Here is a 24,707-nt window from a genome sequence, read left to right as displayed (position 1 = left end):
GATTGTTGATTTGTACCTGTATAAAGCTGGGTAAGGATACAAAACCATCTCTAAAAGTCTAGATGTTCATCAATCGACAGTCAGAGAAGTTGTCTACAAATGGAGAGAGTTTGGCACTGTTGCTTCTCTCCCAAGGAGTGGCCGTCCGCCAAAGATGACGCCAAGAGTTCAGTGCAGAATACTCAGAGAGGTAAAAAAGAACCCTAGAGTGTCAGTTAAAGACGTCCATAAATCACTGGCACAGTCCAATATCTCTGTGCACACATCATCTATATGTAAAACTACGGCCAAGAATGGTGTTCATGGGAGGACTTTATGGAGTAAGCCATTGATGTTTGGGAGTAACACACAATGTCATGTGTGGAGGAAAAATGGAACAGCTCACCAACATCAACACCTCATCCCCACCGTGCAGCATGGTAGAGAGAGCATCATGATTTGGGGCTGTTTTGCTACCTCGGGGCCTGGATAACTTGCAATAATTAAGGGAAGAAAGAATTCATAAGTTTACCAGGATTTTTTGCAGGAAAACCTGAGGCCGTCTGTCAGACAGTTGAAGCTAAAAAGAGGATGGATGCTGCAACAAGGTCCAAAACACAGAAGTAAATCAACTTCTGAATGGTTTCAGAAGAACAAAATACACGTTCTGGAGTGGCCAAGGCACAGTCCAGAATTGAACCCCATTGAGATGCTGTGGCATGACCTAAAGACGGCGATTCATGCCAGACAGCCTAAGAACCTGACTAAACTACAGCAGTTTTGTAGAGAAGATTGGGCCAAGATTAGTCCTGATCGATGTGCCGGACTGATCTGCAGCTACAGGAGGCGTCTGGTTAAAGTTATAACTGCCAAAGGGGGGAGGCCATAAAATATTAAATTTGATGGTTGACTTACTTATTTCCCCCCCTCCCGTCATTGTTTGCATACTATTCTAATTCAAATATGAAAACTTATAAATGTTTGGGTGGTTTTAGTTAAAGAAGACAGTTTTGTCATCTGTGTGATTTTTTACAAAAGATCAGATCACATTTGATGGTGATTTTATGCAGAAATGTGAGAAATTCTAAAAGGTGCAGATGTTTAGCAAGCCTTTGTTTTACATCTCCTACAAACCTCCTAAAATTGATTGATTCTACAACGTTTACAATGTTCCTAATCTGATTACTCGATTACTTATATAATCGATAGCTGCAGCCTTAAATGATTTTATACTTTGATAACACTAATTATACTAGTAGTATATTTTATACTTACAACTCAGACAAAGTTGTTGCGTGAGAACAACTTGTGATGGACAGACGCTAATAATGTATGCTTGCGCCTTGAGCCAAAATTCAAAACAGGCAAAGCGTGTTTATCATTATCCGTTAAAAGGGTTTTGAATGGGATGAAAAGAAATTGCAGGAATCCTTAAATCGTGGCAAGGTAAATCCCAACCTAATCTGTGCTGCTTATTGTCGTTTATTGTATCTAGGAAATTATTACATAACACAAGTTTGGTTCAGTTCATGAAAATGGAGGCAAATATAAAAGCCTTACATTTTTGTTCTGTTGACTTGATTGCCGACTCCTAATTTCGTACCTGAATAAAGTCCACTAAGGTCCACGGCATAATGGAATCCAGCTGGCCGATGTCCTTTGAAAACCTGTTTAAAACTCTTCCTAAAATAACAGGATGAAAAAGAGCTCAATTTATACCAAGTAAAGCAGGAGATTTTTTTATTTTTGTCTTGATATAATGTCGGAAGCATAGGCGGAGTTTGACTTTTGGGGCAGGGGGGCCACAACATGTTGATGACCCCAAAACGCAGTGTCAGCAATAAAATTAACTCACAAGAATATAATACGTTTACAATGAGCGTTTTTTGTTTCCCATCATTCTTGAGGCTGCTTAGGCCAAGTTGCTTTAATTAAAATATACTGTATATTTTAAGCCCAAAAAAGTTGTTTCATAAAAAAAAATGTGTTTGAATGCAAAAATAAATTTGGAACTCAAAAAACTGCATTTTTCTTTGATTATTATTTATTTATTTTATTTTATTTTATTTTTTTAAGTCAAGATTTTTTTTTGTGATTGAAGAAACTTTTTGATTGAAGTAATGTTGATTTGTGTTTGGGTCACATTTTGGCTGGGACATTTTTCTCTATTATTCAATCAAAAAAGAAGTTGCTTCAAAAAAAATATATAGATTTTCAAAAAGAAAAATCAATTCAATCAAAAAAAAAAAAAAAAACATTTTCAATCATAGAAAAAAGTTTTGAGACTGAAAATTTTTAACACTTAATTTTTTATTGAAAAAGTTTTTCTTTGATCCTTTTTGTGTCCGATCACGTCATTTTCAAAGTATTGGAATCGGCAAAAAAAATATCGGTCATGCCTTTTTTTAATATATATATTATATATATTATATATATTATATATATATATTATATATATATATATATATATATATATATTATATATATATATAATTTTTGAAAAATCGTTTTCTAATTGTATTTATCGTTACAGACATAATATGTTACACTCATCCAGGGTCATTAATTTAGGCTTAAGGTAGGGTTATCAATAATATCCCGATAATGGCGGCAATCATTTTATTAAATAATGTGTCACGTTAAAATATTTAACGCTATTAATCTTTGTGCTGCACGACCTTCTCACTGTATCTTTGATGTCGCCCCGTTGTACCTATATCAAGAGATAACAGGCAGCGCAAAATGAGTAGAGTGAATTTTGGCGGTCTTTAGATCCTTTTTTCAATTGGCTAAAATCTTGCAATCCCTCTCCCTATGATTAATAATTTCTTGGGAAGCAATGTGGGGAAGCAAGGTGGCAATTGATCTCTGTCTTGACACCTTAAGTTATTTCCCAAAGCAGAGAACATATATCCATTGGTAGCACGATGCACAGTCATGGTTTTACTTCCTATCATGGTTCCACTTCCCATCATGCATTGGGGCATGACTGCAGTATCATTTACTGAAAGCTCAACAAATACACTAGATGGCAATATTTAGTCATAATATACAGTCACAAGTCTTTCTATCCGTGGATCCCTCTCACAGAAACTGTTAAAAATGAGGACCTTGAGGATTTATTGTTATAATAAACAAATACAGTACTTATGCACTGTATGTTGAATGTATACATTCGTCCGAGTTTTATTCATCTTTTTCTTAATGCATTGCCAAAATGTATATGATCGGGAAAAATTTGGGGGAATGATTGGAATTGAATCGGAAGCATAAAAAAGTAATCGGATCGGGAAATATCGGGATCGGCAGATACTCAAACTGAAACGATCGGGATCGGATCGGGAGCAAAAAAACATGATCGGAACAACCCTAATTAGGACATTTGTGTCTAAATCATTCAATCCCCCAAAAAGTTGCTTCAATCAAAAAAATACAGTGGGGAGAACAAGTATTTGATACACTGCCAATGGATTTTCCCATTGGCAGGGTATCAAATCTCCCCACTGTATATTTTCAATCAAAGAAATTTTTTAAAATATTTTTTCTCTAATATATATATATATATATATATATATATATATATATATATATATTTTTTTTTTTTTTTTTTTTTTTAATTATCATATGCAAAGCAAATGACCATTTAATGTGCTTGAAAAATAATTTCAACCATTATAAAAATGTTTTTTTGTTCATTTAATTCATTTATGTTGTAGTTTTATTGCTTTACAACTTTTATATACCGTAATTTCCCCGAATATAACGCACACTTTTTCCCCCCCAAATCAACTTGTAAAATCATGGTGCGCATTATAAACGGGTACATGGATGGAGACAGATATATATATATAAATAAACCGATTTTTTTTTATTGACACGGCCACGTTGTGTTGAAGAAACGTATGTGGCGACCCGTTGCCGACCATTACGGTACGTGACGTCACCATTTTGTTTCGGTAATACTTCACTCTAATCGGCCGAATGATTTCGTCTTGTGTTAAATTCTGCTTTTTCACTCCTCATAAAGCACAGAATTTAGTTTCTTGAACTCATTTGAGTCAACGTTTATTGCAGCTCCGCAATTCAGACCATAACAAACATAAGCACACAGACTTCCTGTGTGTGTCCGTCAACTATATCTGTCCCTCGGGAAACTCAAACCCAAATAAAAATTTCTATTGTTACTGTCGTGTTGACAGCGATGAGCTCTCATGGATTTCCGATTTAAATTCTCACTTCCATTTTACCGTATCAATTCATGGAAGAAACATTTATTCATCATGATGAAACGAGCAAGTTATACAGCAGCCTTTAAAAGAAAAGTCACATTTGTTTTGTTTTCTCCTAGATTCTGGTAAGTTGGAGAAGTTGTCAAATCATATTATTACCGTAAATATTGTCAGTTTATGGTAATGTTTTGAACTACCAATGTGCTATGCTTGTGCTGTGTTTCACTAGTCAGTAAAATGACATTTCTGTATCTGTACACGAGGCCTGTTTTCTTGTATTCTTCTATTTATTGGTGCTAAAATTAGGGTGCGCGTTATAAACAGGTACAATAATTTCCCCTAGATTTTACAAGTAAATTTGGGGTGTGCATTATACACGGGTGCGCCTTATATTCGGGGAAATTACGGAATATGTACGAAAGTCAATTACATGCAATGACACTTTTCAGCCACCAGGGCCCCCCCCTTCAAATCCGTTTATGGGCGGAAGTAATAATCCTGCAGTTGCATCATGTAAATTGGTGTTCATTTTACAATTAGGAGAGCTTTCATGAACATCTCAAAAAGATATCATCCACTGACAGACGCTCACCAATGGGGTTGACGTCAAAGAAGCGCACTTGAGTGCGAAGGATGGCGGTAAACATGCTGTTGTGTAGCGCCTGTGTACTTCTCACCAGCATGTTGAACATCAACAAAGTCCTCAAAAAACCAAAAATGATTGTGGCGGCTGTCAAACCTGAAAAATATCAGCAAAACCACAGCGTCCCCACATTGTCGTTTTGAAACATGCAAAGTGCAAAGAGCGGACTCATTGTGCAAATTACCTCCATAAATGCCCAAGTAGAAATCAAGGTCCAACTCCTTCTTAACGTTAGTAAAATTGTGGATCATGGTGTCGTTGCCATCCAGTATGCTTTGTTCTTCTGCCCTTTTATAACAATCACATGTAAACCAGTAAGGCGCTGGTGCTTTTTTTGTCAAATGTCAAACATCAGAATAGCGCACCATTATTCAACAATTCACATTATTAGAATATCATGTGCATGGAGCACCTTCCTAACTCGGCGCCTGCCATTCAAAACAATAGATGTCTATTCCAAGTCCTATTTAAAGTGAGAGTACTGGCTGTTAATCCTCATGTTTTAGTGCCATTGACAGCACTCGATTTTAACTGGGGATGCACCTAAATGTACATGAAGTGACCTGTGAAAGCTCCAGGAAGTGAATAATAAACAGGAGGAGAGCCAGAATTGCCCTAAAATCAACAGAAAACGCTTCAAAACGTAGATGACGTGACAGCAGAATAAGGCTGAACGCTATTGGGAAAAAACTGGCATTGCGATTTTTTATTTTTATTTATTTATTTATTTATTTTGGGGGGGGGGGGGGGGGGGGGTTACGATATATTGCGATATTAAAACTAGAAGATTTTTCACCGGCTGACTTGAATAGTTCTGTTTAGGAAGCCTTTGGTTGACTTACCATGACCACATTTATTCATATAATATCGGTTAATCCAGGCAAAGGGGGTTGGGATTGCTGTGTACAAAAGGGATCCAGGCCAGCGCAGCCCAACAAAGGGGCCATCGTCAACCCCCAGGGATCCAGGGTGGTTCCCCGGGCCACCTGCACTCCCATCAACCAGCCTTCAGGGATGGGGACAGGGGACGCATCGCCAGCCCCCATGGCCCACAAGCCACTGTCGCACCTCGCCAGCCGGCATGGCACTTCGCGGGACGCCCAACGGCCCACCAAGCCCAGGGCAGGGCAGGGCCCTCCACTGGAATAGGCGACACCCAGCCGACACACCGTCGTCCAGCTAGTGACCCGCGCCGGAGCGCAGGGCGGATATCCAGGCAGACAAGAGATGGGAAGGCGGAAGCAGGAGAACGCCAAGGATCCGCCGCGGGGCGACAAAAAATTGGAGCCCCGACCCCACCCCCACTCCCGCAGCCAGCAGCCCAGGCAGAGGGGAGACCACGCCCTCAGAACCACGCCATAGAGAAAAAGTGTGGGACCCACCTACCACCCTATTACTGTGGCTGCCAGGTCCCTGACTGGCACCCATTACCCAGCGCTTTGATAGGATTGTGTGGGGAGGGTAGTGCAATGTATGCATTAAAATAGGAAAGCTTGGCTTGGGGTACTGGGACCGCTGCATTGAATTTGTACTCACCCGCCGGTCCCACCACCCTTTGCTCGAACTCCCCTATGGAGTATGGTGTGTGTGGTGCAATAAAAGAGGTGCGGGAATGGCGGGGCCTGCCGTGAGGAGATAACCGGGATGTCACCCCCCCACCCCAGCAGGTCCCATCCATCCCACAACTTTGGTGTGTGATGCAGTAAAATCAAGGGGGAGCCGGGCCGGGACTGTAGGGCCCCGTCCAGACTCTCCCCAGAGGAATGAATGAGTACGGGGGTGCCAGGGTGAGAGATATTTACAGTGCAAAGTGAGGAGTGCATGAATTAGGAGGCAGGCTCCCGCAGGCGTGTCCCCATCCGCCAGAACCACCAGCCGCAGGGCAGGGGAAGCACCAGGACCCAGATCAACCCCTGCTCCAGACCAGCCCCAGCAGCCGCCCAACACTCCGCCCGAGCTCCCACCCGCACCCTGGACAGGCGTCACACCAAGCGTCAGAGACCAGGGGATATCCACCCCACCGGCGGGGGACAACAAGCCCCACCCCAGGCCCCATGGCCCCCAGGAGGCCCCGCCAACAGAAAGGCAGCGGCAGTTGCTGCGGTCCCGGAGAGGCGGACCGGGCCGGAGACAGAGCAAGGGGACGGAGGCGCCCCACACCTTATAATGGTAGCTCTAAAATAGTGCCCAGCGAGGAAAAGCTAGCTGCAGATTTAGACTGGGGAGTTCAGAAAGCAAATCTACCTTTGTTGTCTTCGAATAGGTAAGACATGCTTGCATTGTAGCCATTTTATTATGTGTTGTTGCAGTTGAGCTACTGCCGGGTAGAGCGTTGTTGAATATTTGTGTACAATTTATTTTAGCGTTGAGAAAAGGGGGTGTTAAAGGCTTATTGGACCTTTTAAGTTTCAAATATGTGTGTCATTGTGCCGTCTAGCTGCGGGGATTTGCATTATAAAACACTGGCGCTTTTATTTCCAAAACAAAAACTCCAACACACTGGGCGAAATGGAACGCTGTCTTTGTAGTAGCCTAGTAGTAGTAAGTAGACTATCCAACGTGCGTGTGTACTGCATTTGTGCACACCTTGTAAGGAGAAAACTCGCGAGCATGACAAATTTGGACTCAAACAACTGTTTTGGGATGGAATAAACTAAAACATCCTCAGCACCCCCTACTGTGAGTGACTTCCAGCACCTCTGTGCAGGCATATTCCTGAATACACCAAAATGTACAGGAAGTGACCCAAAATTAACAAGAAGTGGCCTGTAAGCACCCTTAAATTAAAGAAGGAAGGGACCCACAATTTACTGTCAAAATCAAATGAGATTGGACATTTAGTGCCAGCAATAACTGCCAATGAGTTAGCATATTAACAAAGTATCTATTATGCTTGTATCTGACTTTCCATTGGAACATTTAGCTGTTTTGGTTTGAACTCCCACTTTCTGCCCGTTTCATATCGGCATGCTACATTTCTTACTAGTGACAATAAATTGTTCACGCTTGAAAAATAAATTGCAGTCTCTGACTTTGGGAAAACAAGTTCAATAACATCATAAAACATAAAACAATAAATCCACCTTTAATAAGTGTTATATTTTACCTACCAGTATGCCAGCCACCAGTCTTGCACAATGTATGCCACCTGTGAAATGAAGTATTTGTGAGTTTTCTCCGTCAAAAACAACTAATATGTTTCACGACTAATTCTAATTTCTGGATCTTAACAGTGAACTGCTCTTTATGCTCGTGAAAATCCTAAAATGTAAATTTACTGAATTGAAATATCGCATAACTACTTTTAATAATTTCAGTGTACTGCAACACCATCAGTGACTCCCAACCTGGTAAAGAAATAAATTTGACAATGTTTCTTCAAATTATACAGTGGGACAAATAAGTATTTAGTCAACCACAAATTGTGCAAGTTCTCCTACTTGAAAAGATTAGAGAGGCCTGTAATTGTCAACATGGGTAAACCTCAACCAGGAGAGACAGAATGTGAAAAAAAAAACAGAAAATCACATTGTTTGATTTTTAAAGAATTTATTTCCAAATTAGAGTAGAAAATAAGTATTTGGTCACCTACAAACAAGCAAGATTTCTGGCTGTCAAAGAAGTCTAACTTCTTTTAACGAGGTCTAATGAGGCTCCACTCGTTACCTGTATTAATGGCACCTGTTTTAACTCATCGGTATAAAAGACACCTGTCCACAACCTCAGTCAGTCACACTCCAAACTCCACTATGGCCAAGACCAAAGAGCTGTCCAAGGACACCAGAGACAAAATTATAGACCTGCACCAGGCTGGGAAGACTGAACCTGCAATAGGTAAAACGCTTGGTGTAAAAAAATTAACTGTGGGAGCAATTATTAGAAAATGGAAGATATACAAGACCACTGATAATCTCCCTCGATCTGGGGCTCCTTGCAAGATCTCACCCCGTGGCGTCAAAATGATAACAAGAATGGAGAGCAAAAATCCCAGAACCACACCGGGGACCTAGTGAATGACCTACAAAGACCTGGGACCACAGTTACAAAGGATACTATCAGTAACACAATGCGCCACCAGGGACTCAAATCCTGCACTGCCAGACGTGTCCCCCTGCTGAAGAAAGTACACGTCCAGGCCCGTCTGCGGTTCGCTAGAGAGCATTTGGATGATCCAGAAGAGGACTGGGAGAATGTGTTATGGTCAGATGAAACCAAAATGGAACTTATTGGTAGAAAGTCAGGTTCTCTTGTTTGGAGGAGAAAGAATACTGAATTGCATCCGAAGAACACCATACCGACTGTGAAGCATGGGGGTGGAAACATCATGCTTTGGTGCTGTTTTTCTGCAAAGGGACCAGGACGACTGATCTGTGTAAAGGAAAGAATGAATTGGGCCATGTATCGAGAGATTTTGAGTGAAAATCTCCTTCCATCAGCAAGGGCATTGAAGATGAGACGTGGCTGGGTCTTTCAGCATGACAATGATCCCAAACACACAACGAGGGCAACAAAGGAGTGGCTTCGTAAGAAGCATTTCAAGGTCCTGGAGTGGCCTAGCCAGTCTCCAGATCTCAACCCTATAGAAAATCTGTGGAGGGAGTTGAAAGTCCGCGTTGCCCAACGACAGCCCCAAAACATCACTGCTCTTGAGGAGATCTGCATGGATGAATGGGCCAAAATACCAGCAACAGTGAGTGAATAGCTTGTGAAGAGTTACAGAAAACGTTTGGCCTCCGTTATTGTCAACAAAGGGTACATAAAGTATTGAGATGAACTTTTGGTATTGACCAAATACTTATTTTCCACCATCATTTGCAAATAAATTCTTTAAAAATCAAACAATGTGATTTTCTGTTTTTTTTCTCCACATTTTGTCTCTCATGGTTGAGGTTGACCCATTTTTACAATTACAGACCTCTCTAATATTTTCAAGTGGGAGAACTTGCACAATTAGTGGTTGACTAAATACTTATTTGCCCAACTGTATATATTTCTGAACCTGCGTGTGTGACTAGGCAGCTTTGTTTTTCCTCACCTGAGCCAGAACGTTGAGGAGCATCACGACCATCACAAACAAAAAGCTGGCGCCAGCCTGCATGTACTTCATATACATACTCAATCCGATGGATCCCTGTGCGCGACTTTCTTCAGCCACAGTGTGTATTGGTTCAGGCTGGGTGTGAAGGAGATGTTGAAGAGTTTCAACAACTAAGCTGTTTTTACCAATGCAATCATGAAACTAACCGCTAAATGATCTCCATCCTGGATAGAGTGTACGGAAGAAGTCTGAGATCGAACAGAGTTCTGTGATAAAGTCCGGCTTCGTGAGGAAACGTCTGAGAGGGATTGATGAGACTCGTCCTCCTCGTCTTTCTTCAGAAGTGAGGTGAAATCCACTCCGGACCGCTGAAGTTCTGTGTACGTCCCTTTGGCCACCATGTGACCCTGGAACAAGTAGATGTATTTTATTACCAGTCGGTGAAACAAGAAAGAAGCAGAGGTTATGCATTCGCTTCCATATGTCTCCGTCTGTTTTTTTGTTCAAGCTAACTCAAGAACAAATAAAGGGATTATTATCAAACTTGCAGGATGTTTGTATTATAAAAGGAAAGATGTGATTAAAGGAGCAATATGTAAGATTTTTGAGAATGGGAATCTGAGTGTCCTATTGGTCTGAACAGTTTTAATGTATCACAGGGGCGTATGATATACTCTGCTTGTGATAATTCATTGTTTTGTTTATTAGGAGAAAGCCGCGAGCAGGAAGGGGTTACTCAATTTCTCCCAGAAAATGACTACAAACGCTATGGTAGGAATATCTTCATTTATTTTGCTTGCAATGAAAAAACACAAACGAGACTGAAAAAAAAAATTAAATAATTATCATTTTACACAATAATCCCAAAAATGGGCCAGACAAAACTATTGGGACCCTTTGAAAAATCATGTGATGCTTCTCTAATTTGTGTAATCAACGGCACCTGTTACTTACCAGTGTCACATTACAGTTTGTGGCAATAACTAAATCACACTTGCAGCCAGTTAAAATGGATTAAAGCTGACTCAAGCTCTGTCCTGTGTCCTTGTGTGTACCAAATTGCGTATGGAGAAAAGAAAGACAACCAAAGAACTGTCTGAGGACTTGAGAAGCACAACTGTGAGGAAGCTGGGGCAATCTCAAGGCTACAAGCCCATCTTCAAACTCCTGAATCTTCCTGTGTCTACCGCGCGCAGTGTCATCAATAAGTGTAAAGCCCATGGCACTGTGGCTAACCTCCCTAGATGGGGACGGAAAAGAAAAATTGACGAGAGATTTCAACGAAAGATTGTGCAGATGGTGGATGAATAACCTCGACTAACCAGAGGTCACGGGTCTTCCAGCAGGACAGTGACCCAAAACACACTTCAAAAAGCACTAGAACATGGTTTGAGAGAAAGCAGTGGAGACTTCCAAAGGGGCCAGCAATGAGTCCAGACCTGAATCCCATAGAACACCTGTGGAGAGATCTGAAAATGGCAGTTTGGAGAAGGCACCCTTCAAATCTCAGAGACCTGGAGCAGTTAGCCAATAAAGAATGGTCTAAAATTCCAGCAGAGCATTATATGAAACTCACTGATGGATACCGGAAGCGGCTGTTCGCAGTTATTTTGTCTAAAGGTTGTGCTACCAAGTATTAGGCTGAGGGTGCCAATACTTTTGTCCGGCCCATTTTTGGAGTTTTGAAAAACGATAATGATTTAAAAAAAAATGTTCCCCATTCACTTTTGTCTTTTTTCATTGCAAGCAAAATAAATGAAGATATTGCTACGAAAGCATTTGTAATTGCAATATTTTCTGGAGAAATTGAGCATTATCTGACAGAATTGCAGGGGTTACAATACTTTTGGCCAGCAGTGTAGTAGTGCTATTATCTAATTGGTCCAGTTGACGTCATGGAGGGGGACTGATGACCGACAGGAAAAAAAAAAAAGGGGGGGAGTGGCTGGGATGGTCAGAAAGAGATGTGATTAGGTGGGATGCAGTTTAAACAAATCAGCAATGAACCCAGTATTATGTCAATCACTTGTAAGTGTGGATATGTTGACATCCTATTCTATGCTGCCTGATCGCTAATTCTGGCACCAATAGTTTCTCTACCTGAGTGCGTCTAATTGCACCCAGTCATGTGTGAATCCCATCAGACGTACAGTATGTAAACTAAAGTGCAATCACATTCGTAAATGAATGGCTTCTGGTTTTTGAAATGTAAATAAACCAATCTATTGTGATAAAACAAAAATTGCAATAACTGCATTAACCATCAAAGTGAAGTCTAACTGTAACTGTAGTCTTGAAACAAATCTGAATAAGGAAAAACATTGCAATAAAATAATGCAAACTGGTTCAACTTGAGAGTAGCTGAGATCTGTCATGACAGAACATCGCTCCACTTTTTTAGTCTTATTTCAATGCAAAAAACACCGTCTTATATTCGGGCCAATACGGTATATTCCTTCATTTTTTAAATGTTGGCACTCCTGTGATTCCATAGATACCAACTGGATGACAATTGTATAATTTTATTAAAATTAGTATACTTTAACTCCCAAACTTGTAGTAGTGAGTAAAATATGGATAATATATGTGTTTAAAAAATTCATTTTGACTGGGCGAGATCAGCAGCGATTATTCAGACAAAATCAATCTATCACGGTCAGTTGCAGCCAATGAGTCAATAGCACTTTTATATCTCAACTTGGGCTGTCAAAATTATCGCGTTAACGCGCGGTAATTAATTTTTTTAATTAATCACGTTAAAATATTTGACGCAATTAATGCACATGTCCAACTCAGACAGTATTCTGCCTTTTAGTAAGTTTTAAAGCAAGGTTTTTTGTGCTGTCTAACAGCGAACTCTTGTGGTCGCTTTGCGACATGGTTTATTGCTTTCTTGCCAGTTCAGTATGGCTGCACGACGTCTCGGGCTGACACCTACGTGGTAATGTTGTGCTTATATGATCCTTGGACAAGATTTGTCCGTAAGCATGGTTGTTGTAAAGAATGAACATATTATGTTAGTAAGCGAAATGTTATATTTTTTTGTATGAGACGCTTTTTGTTTATGTTTAGTGAACCTGTATAGCGTGCTAAGCTAACGTTGTTGCTAATGCAATGCTTGTGTACTTTTTTTTTGGAGTTTTACTACGGTCTAAAGAGGACAATGGTTTGAGGCCATTTTATTAATAAATCAGATGAAAAAGGAAGAAGTCTGATTGTTAAGGCGTCGTTCACTAGCTTTGGAAAAAGTAGACGCTTCGGAGTGAGGACAGCATAGACAGATTTAAATGACAGTAGAGTGAAATGCCCACGACAGTCCCTATGTACTGTATGTTGAATATATATATCCATCTTGTGTCTTATCTTTCCATTGCAACAATTTATTTTACAGAATATATAAATAATTTACGGAAAAATATGGCATATTTTATAGATGGTTTGAATTGCGATTAATTGCGATTAATTAATTTTTAAGCTGTAATTAACTCCATTAAAAATTTTAATCGTTTGACAGCCCTAATCTCAACATTATATAAACAAAAGTTGTGTCTTATATTTTATCCTGCTACCATTTGTAAGGTTATAATGCACAACTCTAGTTTACGTGATTGTAAGATGTCTAATTGTTCACGCATGCCAGTTACCTACTGAAAGCGTCATTGCATGTATGGTAATAAGAATAAGAGCTGGAGAAATGATGGCCAGTCTGCTTCTAAACTCAAAGAGCAACCTGATACTTCCAGGATCTGATGTCATGAAACTTGACATTTTGGCTTCCAACAAGTAAACTTTGCAGTGGGTGGTGAGAGACTACTCTCTAACTGCGAACACTACAAAAATATACTGATTCAACCTTTGATTCAGCAGTTTAAGTTAGCTTCGCGGTTCAAATTGTTAATTTTACTGCAACTGTGCAGAGGCCCTTCACAATAGCCATTAATACTGGTTGTAGTTTGCCAAGTGCCTCAGGCTGAAGCCATCCGGCCAGCTTCATATTATCCAGAACACAATATTTTGCTGAGAAGATGAACGGATGTGTTGTTGTATTTTTGTCTATCCACAAATAGTCTTCATGTCCTAAACATGAGTCCTTTGTTTGACAGCCAAGCACCAAATTAAGGGTTCATGGCATGTGGAAAACATTTGAGTACACAAACCTCTTTGAGCACCACAATTTGGTCTGCTCCCTTCAAGTACTGCAGTTGGTGTGTGACCAGGATACGGGGTTTGCTCTTCAATAGACCACAGATGCACCTGGTTTGAAAATATGTGACAAAAAATAAGTTACTGGAGATATTTACTGGGGCTGAGTCTGCATTCTGATGTTATGCAACTGTGCTATCAAAGAGGAAGAGCGCAGCAGGAAGCGCCATTGTCAGCACGACAGGACAAGCACTGCACCTCTTCCTGTCTTGCTTCCAACATATTTTTTGATCTTTATTTTTGGGTTTTACCTTCATTTAGATCAGTTTTCCCTTTCCACGTTACCAATAATTTTAACTCATTTGCTCCCAAAAACATCTAAATGTGTTCTATTTTTAATTGTTTCAGTGTCCCAAAGACGTATTTATAGGTCTTTTACGGTTTTTTGTTGCTGTTTTTTTTCCCCAAAAAAGACATCTCTGGGTTCTGATTCAATTGAGCTCCAAAGCACAAAGCTGAAAATCAATTTTAAAGCAATAAAACTGGCCACTGGAGGGCAGTAGCGCATTTGGTGAGACCCGCAACCCTATTCAACGGCAATGAGAGACTAAGCCGCAAAGCCGGCGGAAGACGACCGAATGGATGCCAGCCGCTGGATGACCGAGCAGAACGACCGGGACCACTAGATGCTGTTGAGCCCGTGCTGCTCGTGAGCAGAGCCCGCAGAGACTCAAAAAATTCATCTTTTTGAGACAGGCAACGATGAGGGAAAAGTTTAACCGGCTGTCGCGGCGGCCACAATAGCGTCATCTTTCAGTTAGTTATGTGTAAATAAATTGTTACTTTGCTATCAAAAGCTCTATTTGTCTTGTTGTTTCAGTTATTTTGTAAAAGGAAAACATAATTCAGATGTTTGGGATGTAACTAAAGCAAAAAATAGCTGTGTTAAAGTCAATGTTTGAAATGTATGCTTTCACAAAAAAGCTCAATTTCTCCGTTTTTTCATCAGAAATTGGAAAATTGGGTCAAACCAAGCTATTTTCTAATGCTGATTTCTAAAGAATGGAAAAAGATATTAACTTTTTTTCTGCTGAAAGAAGAGAGTCTAATCTTTCTTTTGGTGGGTTCCATGTTTATACAGCAGAAGAATAGAATTTTCTTTAGGCCTTGCAAAATCAGTCAAAATCCAGTAAAACGGCCGGGAGCGAAGGGCCTTGCTCCGGTGAAAATGGCTTGAATGAGGTAATATGTAAAAACAGCTATAATCATATTGGAAGAATGTTTTTAAAATACTTCAGTTTGAGTGATAAATCCCCAATGTTCAAATCTTCACAGTGAATACATTTTTGTCCTGTTTTCTCTTCCTCTTGTCAGGAAAAGTGATGTAATTTGTTTTCTTACTGTTCAAATAGGTGCCTCCCAACTTCGGCATCCACAGCACTGAGAGGATCATCCAGGAGGTAAATATCAGCATCCTGATACACCGCTCTGAAGACAGACAAATATTTTATTACACAGTACAAGAACTAGAGGTTGACTGATTTATCGGCTGTCTGATATAAGGACTTTTTTCCAACATCGACCATCAGTCGATTAACGGAGAAAAAAAAAAAAAATCAGCCAATTAACAAAAAAATAACCCGATAAAAAAATGATTTTAATCAGGCATTTGTGTGGGCAATTGTGGCCGCCGCTGACTGATGGTAGGACCCTGAAAAGACCCCGCAGCAGCTTTTAGGCATGCTACAGCACTGCCTGTTTGGTAAATACAGTGGTACCTCGACCTACGATCGCTTCGACACAAAATCTTTTCGACATCCGACGTAAAATTTGACTCGCCATTTGTTTCTACATCCAACGAAATGCTCGAAATACGACGATTTATGACAGCGCCGCAGTTTGTTTTCCCGCAAGACGTGCGTACGGCGGATTTTCTTGTGAGAGAAATCAACATGGGTTCCAAGGATTATAGTGCAGGTGGTGAATTGGAAGTCACAAATAAAGCACATAAAAACAAAACTGGCAAAAAGTGTTGGACTACTGAACAAAACGAAACCCTTTTTAAATTATAAAGCACGCCATATCTTGTTCTCTTCATTAGTAATGCCATACCTCAGCTACTGTGTGGAGGTTTGGGGCAATACATATCCCAGCAATTTACAGTCACTTGTGGTACTTCAAAAAAAGGCAATAAGAATAGTGCACAAGGCTAAATACCTCAAACATACAAATAGACTGTTCTTGGAATCCAAGCAGTTAAAATTCCTGGATCTAGTCAAATTCAAAACGGCCATAATCATGTTTAAGGCATGGAAAAACGCATTACCTGGAAATATACAAGTTTTGTTTTCAAATAGACAAGGAGGGTATAATCTGAGAGGGGAGTTAAATTTCAAAAAGCGATATCACCGTACAACAAAAAAGAGCTTTTGTCCTTCAATTTTAGGTGTGGACTTGTGGAACAAACTTACTGAGGACCTAAAGAAAAGCTTTAAGAGAAAATACAAAGATCTTGTTTTCGGTAATTATAGAAATGAATTATAGTATTTATGTTGAGAAAATGTTGAGTGATGCCAACAATTGTTCTTTAGGCATTATTGAACTGTTGTGAATTGTATTTGTTTTGTCTGATTCATGCTGATGAGTATGTAGCGGACAAAGGGGTAGGATTCATATAAGTTTTTACTTCTTCCACCTCCTTTTCGAATCTTATGTTTTGTTTGTATTCTTGTATATCCATAATGTGATGCATGTTTTTGAAATAAATTCAATCAATCAATCAATCAAAAAAAAAAAAGGAAAAAGGTGAGGCTTACCAAGATGGAAATGATAGAAAATATGAGCGTGGTGTGCACGTCCGTGAACTGGCTCGACAATACGGCCGTAGAATGGCTACGATCTCGACGGTCCTCCTCCAGCCTCCGTTCGCAAGTCTTTATAAGTTAAGGTGACAATTATTATTGTGATAACATCGCCAAAAAAAAATCGCCAGCTTCGTCAGGTTTATAATCATTTATTTCAAAACTTGTGCAACACAACATGCCTACTGCCCGCAGCAGCTGAACAAAGTAAAAAGTCCTCCCTCACTCTGTCAAGTCAACCACACGGTGCGTTCAGGTACACCACGGAAAACACATCCGCCACATTGGAACGCAATTCGTTACATTATTACAGGTATATTTATTATTATTATATTATTATTCTGATTTGTTTTCATAATTTATTTGTTTTGCTCTTTGTAATTGCTATTTGCAATAGTACCAGCAGCATTTATTAAGGATTTAGTGTAGGTTTTCAGGCTGTGGAATGAATTAATGGAATTATAATGTATTCTTATGAGAAAATCCTGCTCGACATACGACCATTTCGACTTACAAACAAGGTCCTGGAACGAATTACCGTATTGCCCCGGATATAAGACAGTGTTTTTTGCATTGAAATAAGAGTGAAAAAGAGGGGGTCGTCTTATATTCGCGGTCTAGACATTATTGTATACCCATTCACGACGCTAGATGGCAAGTTTAACCAGTTTGCATTGTTTTATTGCAATGTTTTTCCCATATTCAGATTTGTTTCAAGACTACAGTTACAGTTAGACTTCACTTTGATGGTTAATGCAGTTATTGCAATTGTTATTTTATCACAATAGATTGGTCTATTTACATTTCAAAAACCAGAAGCCATTCATTTACGAATGTGATTGCACTTTAGTTTACATATTTACCGTATTTATAATGTTCAGAAATTAAAATTTGAATGAGGCAAAATAACATGCTTTTTCTATCAAATATATTGTTATAATCATTTGTTTCAGATGTACTGTAATTATTTTCTGTATAAAAATTAATTTGGTGTTCAAAAAGTCTTTTTTTCAAACTTGAGTCTTGAAAAAGAGGGGGTCGCCTTATAATCAGGGCCGCCTTATATTCGGGCCAATGCGGTAACGTTGTTTGTAGAGGTACCACTGTATTGTTTTTTTTATGTTGCATGACAGAACATGCAATGGTTCTTGAGCCTTTTAAGCGGTTTACTCAGTAAACCTTTCACTCTAAATGTAACTTGTAGCATTAGCGTAGCATTCGCATTAGGATTACACCGGTACACGTGAACATACAGTATTACCCCCGTGCTATCATCGCTCCACTGGCTTTCAGTTAATTTTAGAATTAATTTTAAACTTTTACTGTTTGTTTTCAATTCTATTAATGGCCTGGCTCCTTCTTATTTGTCAGAGATTTTAACACGAAGCCGGGCAGGGAAATGACAAAACCCGGACTAACTGCGGTGGCATAAAATATCGTTCGGGCAAGAAGTAGACAGTTTTGAACATTATGGAGTAATTTTGCCATGTCGTACTGAATGAATGCATTTTTAAATATTTCATATTTCATTTAACGCAAGATTGTTATTTGTCATGACCATAACATTTATTTAGCAATTGGGGAAAAATACGGAGATGAAAAGAACATCCTGTAAAAATATTGTAGTAGAGAGATTGAAACAATGACATTTTGCGGCTGTCTTCATCGCATTTTCCTCGTTCTGAATAATTCCCCTTGAATGGGCTGAATTCTAAATCAAATGAAACCATGACCCTGCCGACGTCGTCTTCCTGTTGGGGACGCTAGAGCGCTATAATGACAGGCAGGGGCTAAACGGCGGATTAAAAGACGAATTTCTTGTCATCTGCATTTTGCGAAATTGTTGTATATAGTCAAATTGTCTCAAAATATGGTTTTAATTCACATAATAATGCTATATAAGACTTTTTTTAATCCTGTCAAAGACACTATGCCTAAAAAAAGTATATCCGCTTACAAAATCAGCTCTGGATATCAGCAATCGGCTGATTTTTTTTTTTTTAATATATCAGTATTAGCATTGGCATTTTGAAAATCCCATATCGGTCGACCTCTAATAAGAACCAACATTTCATTTCGTGTACTACCTTGCTAGATTAATGCGAGCCTTCTGCCCCCCACTGAGTGTGGCGCCACGGTCGCCAATCAGCGTCAGGTCTCCATCTGGGAGCAGCTCCAAGTCCTGCACAACAGAGGCCATTCATACTTTATCTCAAATCCTCAGAACACATTAAGAATGTGCCAACAAACAATGTTTTTCCAGAGTTGTGAAAACAATTAAAACGCTGCTTTCCACATGTCTTAGCATGTAAAGAAGAACTACAACAATCACCTGACTCGCTCACCCGCTTTAGCGCGCAAGCCCTGAGGACTCTCTCATACTTGCGTAGATCCATTTCTTTTCCAAATAAGATGTTGCCACGAATGGTGCCGGGAAACACCCAGGGCTGCTGGGCCGCATAGGTGAGCTGGCCTTTGACCTTCATGGCTCCTTTTTCAACAGGAAGCTCCCCCAAGATGGAGCTCAATAGCGAAGACTGGGCCAAGCAGTAGAAATGGACTCACGTTAATTCACAACCTGTTATAATCAATCATTTGATATGATGTTTTTACCTTTCCTGCACCAACAGGTCCAATCACAGCCAAAAGCTGTTTTTCAACTAGATTGAGTGAGACATTCTGCAAACACGGAGCATCAATATTCTGTGGAGGAAGTAACGTGAATATCTTAAGTCATGTACAAAATAAAGTCTCGTCAGCATTAGGGATGGGAATCGAGAACCGGCTCCGAAAGACAACCGGTTCCGAGTGTTCAGATTCCATTTAATCATTTGGCAATTTTTCTAACGATTCTCTTACCGGTTCCAACTAGCACGATTTACGTTTTTAAATTTGCGCATGTTACACACTTACGAATCTGCAAGCACGGCAACATACAGTGGTGCAAATAGGTATTTAGTCAACCACTAATTGTGCAAGTTCTCCCACTTGAAAATATTAGAAAGGCCTGTAATTGTCAACATGGGTAAACCTCGACCATGAGAGACACAATGTGGATAAAACCCCCAGAAAATCACATTGTTTGATTTTTAAAGAATTTATTTGCAAATCATGGTGGAAAATAAGTATTTGGTCTATACCAAAAGCTCATCTCAATACTTTGTTATGTACCCAGTAACGCAATAACGGAGGCCAAACGTTTTCTGTAACTCTTCACAAGCTTTACACACACTGTTGCTGGTATTTTGGCCCATTCCTCCATGCAGATCTCCTCTAGAGCAGTGATGTTTTGGAGCTGTCGTTGGGCAACACGGACTTTCAACTCCCTCTTCAACCCGTGGCGTCAAAAATAATAACAAGAATGGGGAGCAAAAATCCCAGAACCATACGGGGGCACCTAGTGAATGACCTACAGAGAGCTGGGACCACAGTAACAAAGGCTACTATCAGTAACACAATGCGCCGCCAGGGACTCAAATCCTGCATTGCCAGATGTGTCCCCCTGTTGAAAAAAGTACACGTCCAGGCCCGTCTGCGGTTCGCTACAGAGCATTTGGATGATCCAGAAGAGGACTGGGAGAATGTGTTATGGTCAGATGAAACCAAAATAGAACTTTTTGCTAGAAACCAAGGGTCTCGTGTTTGGAGGAAAAAGAATACTGAATTGCACCATACCCACTGTGAAGCATGGAGGTGGAAACATCATGCTTTGGGGCTGTTTTTCTGCAAAGGGACCAGGACGACTGATCTGTGTAAAGGAAAGAATGAATGGGGCAATGTATCGAGAGATTTTGAGTGAAAATCTCCTTCCATCAGCAAGGGCATTGAAGCTGAGACGTGGCTGGGTCTTTCAGAATGACAATGATCCCAAACACACAGCCAGGGCAACAGAGGAGTGGCTTTGTAAGAAGCATTTCAAGGTCCTGGAGTGGCCTAGCCAGTCTCCAGGACCTTGAATTGCAGGACCATGATTTGCAAATAAATTATTTAAAAATCAAACAATGCGATTTTTTTTTTCTCCCCACATTCTGTCTCTCTTGGTTGAGGTCTTTTTCCCAAAAAGTCCATTAATAGGTCTATCGTATTCCTTGTCCAATACTCTATAAGAAAAACATAACATATATACATCTAAAAATAATCCTTAACTATTTTATTAGCAATTTTAATACTCCTGTTAGAAAGATTCCATGGGTATGCGTTCGTTCCCAGAGCAACCAGTCAGTTAGTTCCGGTTGTTGTCCTACGTCATGCGCGCTGCGTATTCAGGGACCGAAAATAGGCGTAAGGTGCGCATTTCGGGCAAAGGACGGCCACCTGTTAGAGGAAGTATAATCTATGCGTCCATGAACGAATGGAAGTATTTCCTCTTCATGCTATAAAGTTCTTATGATAAGTTAGAGCCGTTATCAGCGCGACCGTTCCGTTTTTTACTGTTATGTCGGCTGGTTGCTCCCGCTCGTTCTCGCTGCGTCGAGGAGGGCATTGTTTACATTATATTCGCGTTGCACATTTGTGTTAAGAGGGAATGTGTTAGTTTAGCATCTTAAAATGATGTTGTACATCCATATGAATGTAAAGTGCTTAGTTTTCACCACTTTTATGGCCAAGATGACTGCACGTGTCCGCAGCGTGCTGTCTAGTTGTGCGCTCGCGCCCCCCCACCTTTGTGTCATTTAATATTACGAGTAATATATGTGTTATTGACCGCTTTACAGTCAATTTGCATTGTTTATTGCATCAGCACTAATATGATGAAATTTTCTTTCCTTTCAGAAACATACATATACCCACACATTCCAGTCTTCTTCCACACATACAAATACATCAACATCTTTCCACGTATGCTCTCATCTGCTGATTGAGTAATTGTCATATCAAGTGCCATTGCCTGTATATAGTTGTACCTGTTGCCAAGTTGGATTAAAAGTGCCAAAGACCAACTCCACTCTAACCGACATTCTGAGGCGCATGAACCATAAAACATATTGAACCCAGAACCGCATACAGTCCATTAGTCCAAATTTAGAATCGATAAGGGAATCGATAAAGAATCGAATCGTTAAGCAATATCGATAATGGAATCGGAATCGTAAAAATCTTATCAATTCCCATCCCTAGTCAGCATTGTTGTTTTCGTCAACGATGAAAATAACGAAAAGATTTTGTAGACGAACAATTTTCTCATGACGATGAGACAATCGGCTAAAAACGTGTCTTAGGGGACTGAAACATAAGACGAATGCCAGTCTTTGTCAGCTATTTCTAATCAAAATGGGGGGCTGGTTGACCTCGGATTGACCTATGAAAGAATTGCTAATATCTCAAAAACGATAGCAGCACAAACAAAGATTTTTCAGTACAAACTTAGCATAAACGAATGACAATTTTTCTATAAATTTGCATCTAATGGGGGGCCAACTTCACAGAGTTTGCATTTCCCATGAGGACCAGTGCACAGTGTCTTAAAATCCTGATCTCCCGGTCGCATGCAGATGGATTGAACGACATTCCAGCGACAATGTGAAGGATGAATAGTGATGAGGTAATGAATCCAGTTGTAGCTAAACAATATCATATGAATGAGGAAATGGGGAAGTGACATATACCATAATTAAGTGAGCACATGTGTAGTTTTTTAGTGTGGGAGGGCTCCTACCAGCCTCCTCAAAGTTAATTAGTGTCGGCGATACAGACCTCCTCAGGCCATAACAACGGTGGCAGCGAGGTGTCAGGCGAAAAGCAAAGTCCAAACACTTTGTAAATATAAAAAAAGCAAGAAACCCAATTGCAAACGCCTTGCAAAAGAAAAAAAAACGCACCAATGCAAATTGCCTAAACACGATCCCAAATCCCTTAACTCATTTGCTCCCAAAAACGTATAAATACGTTCATTCATTCATTCATTCATTTTCCATGCCGCTTATTCCTCACGAGGGTCGCGGAGGTGCTGGAGCCTATCCCAGCTAACTTCAGGCAGTAGGCAGGGGACACCCTGAATTGGTTGCCAGCCAATTGCAGGGCACAAGGAGACACACAACCATTCACGCACACACTCACACCTATGGACAATTTAGAGTGTTCAATCAGCCTACCATGCATGTTTTTGGGATGTGGGAGGAAACCGGAGTTCCCGGAGGAAACCCACGCAGGCACGGGGAGAACATGCAAACTCCACACAGGAAGGCCGAAGCCCGGAATTGAACCCTTGATCTCAGAACTGTGAGGCAGACGTGCTAACCACTCAGCCACCGTGCCGTATAAATACGTTCTATTTTTAATTGTTTCAGTCTTTTACGACATCTCTGGGTTCTGATTCAACTGATTTCCAAAGCACAAAGCTGAAAATCCATTTTAAAGCAATAAAACTGGCCACTGGAGGGCAGTAGCGCATTTGATTAAGACCCGCAACCCGATTCAACGGCAACGAACGGCCGGGCCACACGGCCAGGGTTCTGGCAGAAGGATGCCAGGTGGCGGACGACTGATCAGAACAATCGCGAGGACGCCTGGGACGATTGAGCAGAACGACCGGGGCCACCAGTGCAGCGGACGATGTCGTTGAGTCAGTGCTGCTCTCAGAGCAGACCCCACAAAGACTTAAAAAAATCTATCTTTATGAGACAGGCGGCCTCAAAAGCGTCATCTCAGTTAGTTATGTGTAAATAACTTGTTACTTTGCTATCAAAAGCGCTATTAGTCTTATTGTTTATGTTATTTTGTAAAAGGAAAACATTCAGATGTTTGGGATGTTACTAAAGCAAAAAATAGAAATATGAAAGTCAAAGGTATGTTTGAAATGTATGCTTTCACAAAAAGCTCAACTTTTTTGTTTTTTCATCAGAAATCGGAAAATTGCTCAAATTAAGCTATTTTCTAATGCTGATTTCTAAAGAATGGAGAAAGATATGAACTTATTTTTTTCATGCTGAAAGAAGAGAGCCTAATCTTTCTTTTGGTGGGTTCCATGTTTATATAGCAATAGAACAGAATTTTCAGTGGGCCTTGCAAAATCAGTCAAAATCCAGTGAAACGGCCGGAGCGAGGGGCCTTGCTCCGGTGAAAATGGCTGGGAGTGAATTAAGCGCAATTGCAAATTGGCAAAAGCACGAACCACAATTGCAACAACACGGCAGCAAATGGCTCGCAACAAGACTACAAATAGCTCGCAAGACGAATGCAAAATGCCACAACACAATCCTAATTTCTCACAGCACGACAGCAAGAGGAAAAAAAGGACACTTTGTGACCTCCGTGAAGTTGCCCACCCCCCCATCAGACGTAAATTTATATGAAAATGATGTCACTCGTTTGTGCTGTAAAAACGGTCGTTTATGCTGCTATCGCTTTATTGATAAAGACATGAATTTCAAGTTAGGACGTCATAACTCCCTTGGCGACGGAGCGCATCACCTCTCTTAATAACGGGGGCGTCAACAACTAGTACAAATGATTTCGGGTCCATTTTGCAGTAAATGGGGGTGGGGGGTTGAGATTTGAATTTCGAGTGACGGCGTCACGCTCATTTACTGCAAAATGGACTGTCAAGTTACGCGGGTAGGCAGGTGGTGTGGACCCAATTGCAGGAAGAGAGAGGTGAGGCAGAAAAGGCGGTGCAACAATGTTTTAATTAATGCCAACAAAAAACTAAGTACCAACAAAACGACCGGGAAATCCAAACGCTCCTAAAAAACAAAAGTCAGGCTAACAAATCCACTTACTTTCGAAACAGGATGAGGAACACGAGGAACTAGTAAAAACGCCGACATTAACATGGACATGCACAAAGTCGCGACAAGACTCAACAAAAACAGGGA

General features: G+C 40.4%; 1 protein-coding gene across 3 annotated transcripts in view; it reads right to left on the bottom strand.

The window, feature by feature from the left end:
- abcc4 (ATP binding cassette subfamily C member 4 (PEL blood group)) overlaps nt 1-24,707 on the bottom strand; it is a 96,795-nt gene that overhangs the window by 21,043 nt on the left and 51,045 nt on the right. For 2 of the 3 annotated variants that reach the window (XM_057830627.1, XM_057830626.1), the window contains exons 10-20: nt 19,507-19,596; nt 19,239-19,430; nt 18,981-19,075; nt 15,434-15,520; nt 14,047-14,143; nt 10,096-10,296; nt 9,887-10,024; nt 7,962-7,999; nt 5,036-5,139; nt 4,801-4,947; nt 1,583-1,662 (exon numbers count right to left, since the gene is read on the bottom strand). In XM_057830627.1, the coding sequence (XP_057686610.1) occupies nt 1,583-1,662; nt 4,801-4,947; nt 5,036-5,139; nt 7,962-7,999; nt 9,887-10,024; nt 10,096-10,296; nt 14,047-14,143; nt 15,434-15,520; nt 18,981-19,075; nt 19,239-19,430; nt 19,507-19,596 (1,269 nt within the window). Of the gene's footprint in view, nt 1-1,580; nt 1,663-4,800; nt 4,948-5,035; nt 5,140-7,961; nt 8,000-9,886; nt 10,025-10,095; nt 10,297-14,046; nt 14,144-15,433; nt 15,521-18,980; nt 19,076-19,238; nt 19,431-19,506; nt 19,597-24,707 lie in introns of all 3 variants that reach the window. The other variant, XR_009062613.1, reaches the window with a different exon arrangement.

This window comes from Corythoichthys intestinalis, chromosome 2, assembly GCF_030265065.1.
Source record: "Corythoichthys intestinalis isolate RoL2023-P3 chromosome 2, ASM3026506v1, whole genome shotgun sequence".
NCBI lineage: Eukaryota > Metazoa > Chordata > Actinopteri > Syngnathiformes > Syngnathidae > Corythoichthys > Corythoichthys intestinalis.
This window is presented reverse-complemented; position numbering and strand designations above follow the sequence as displayed.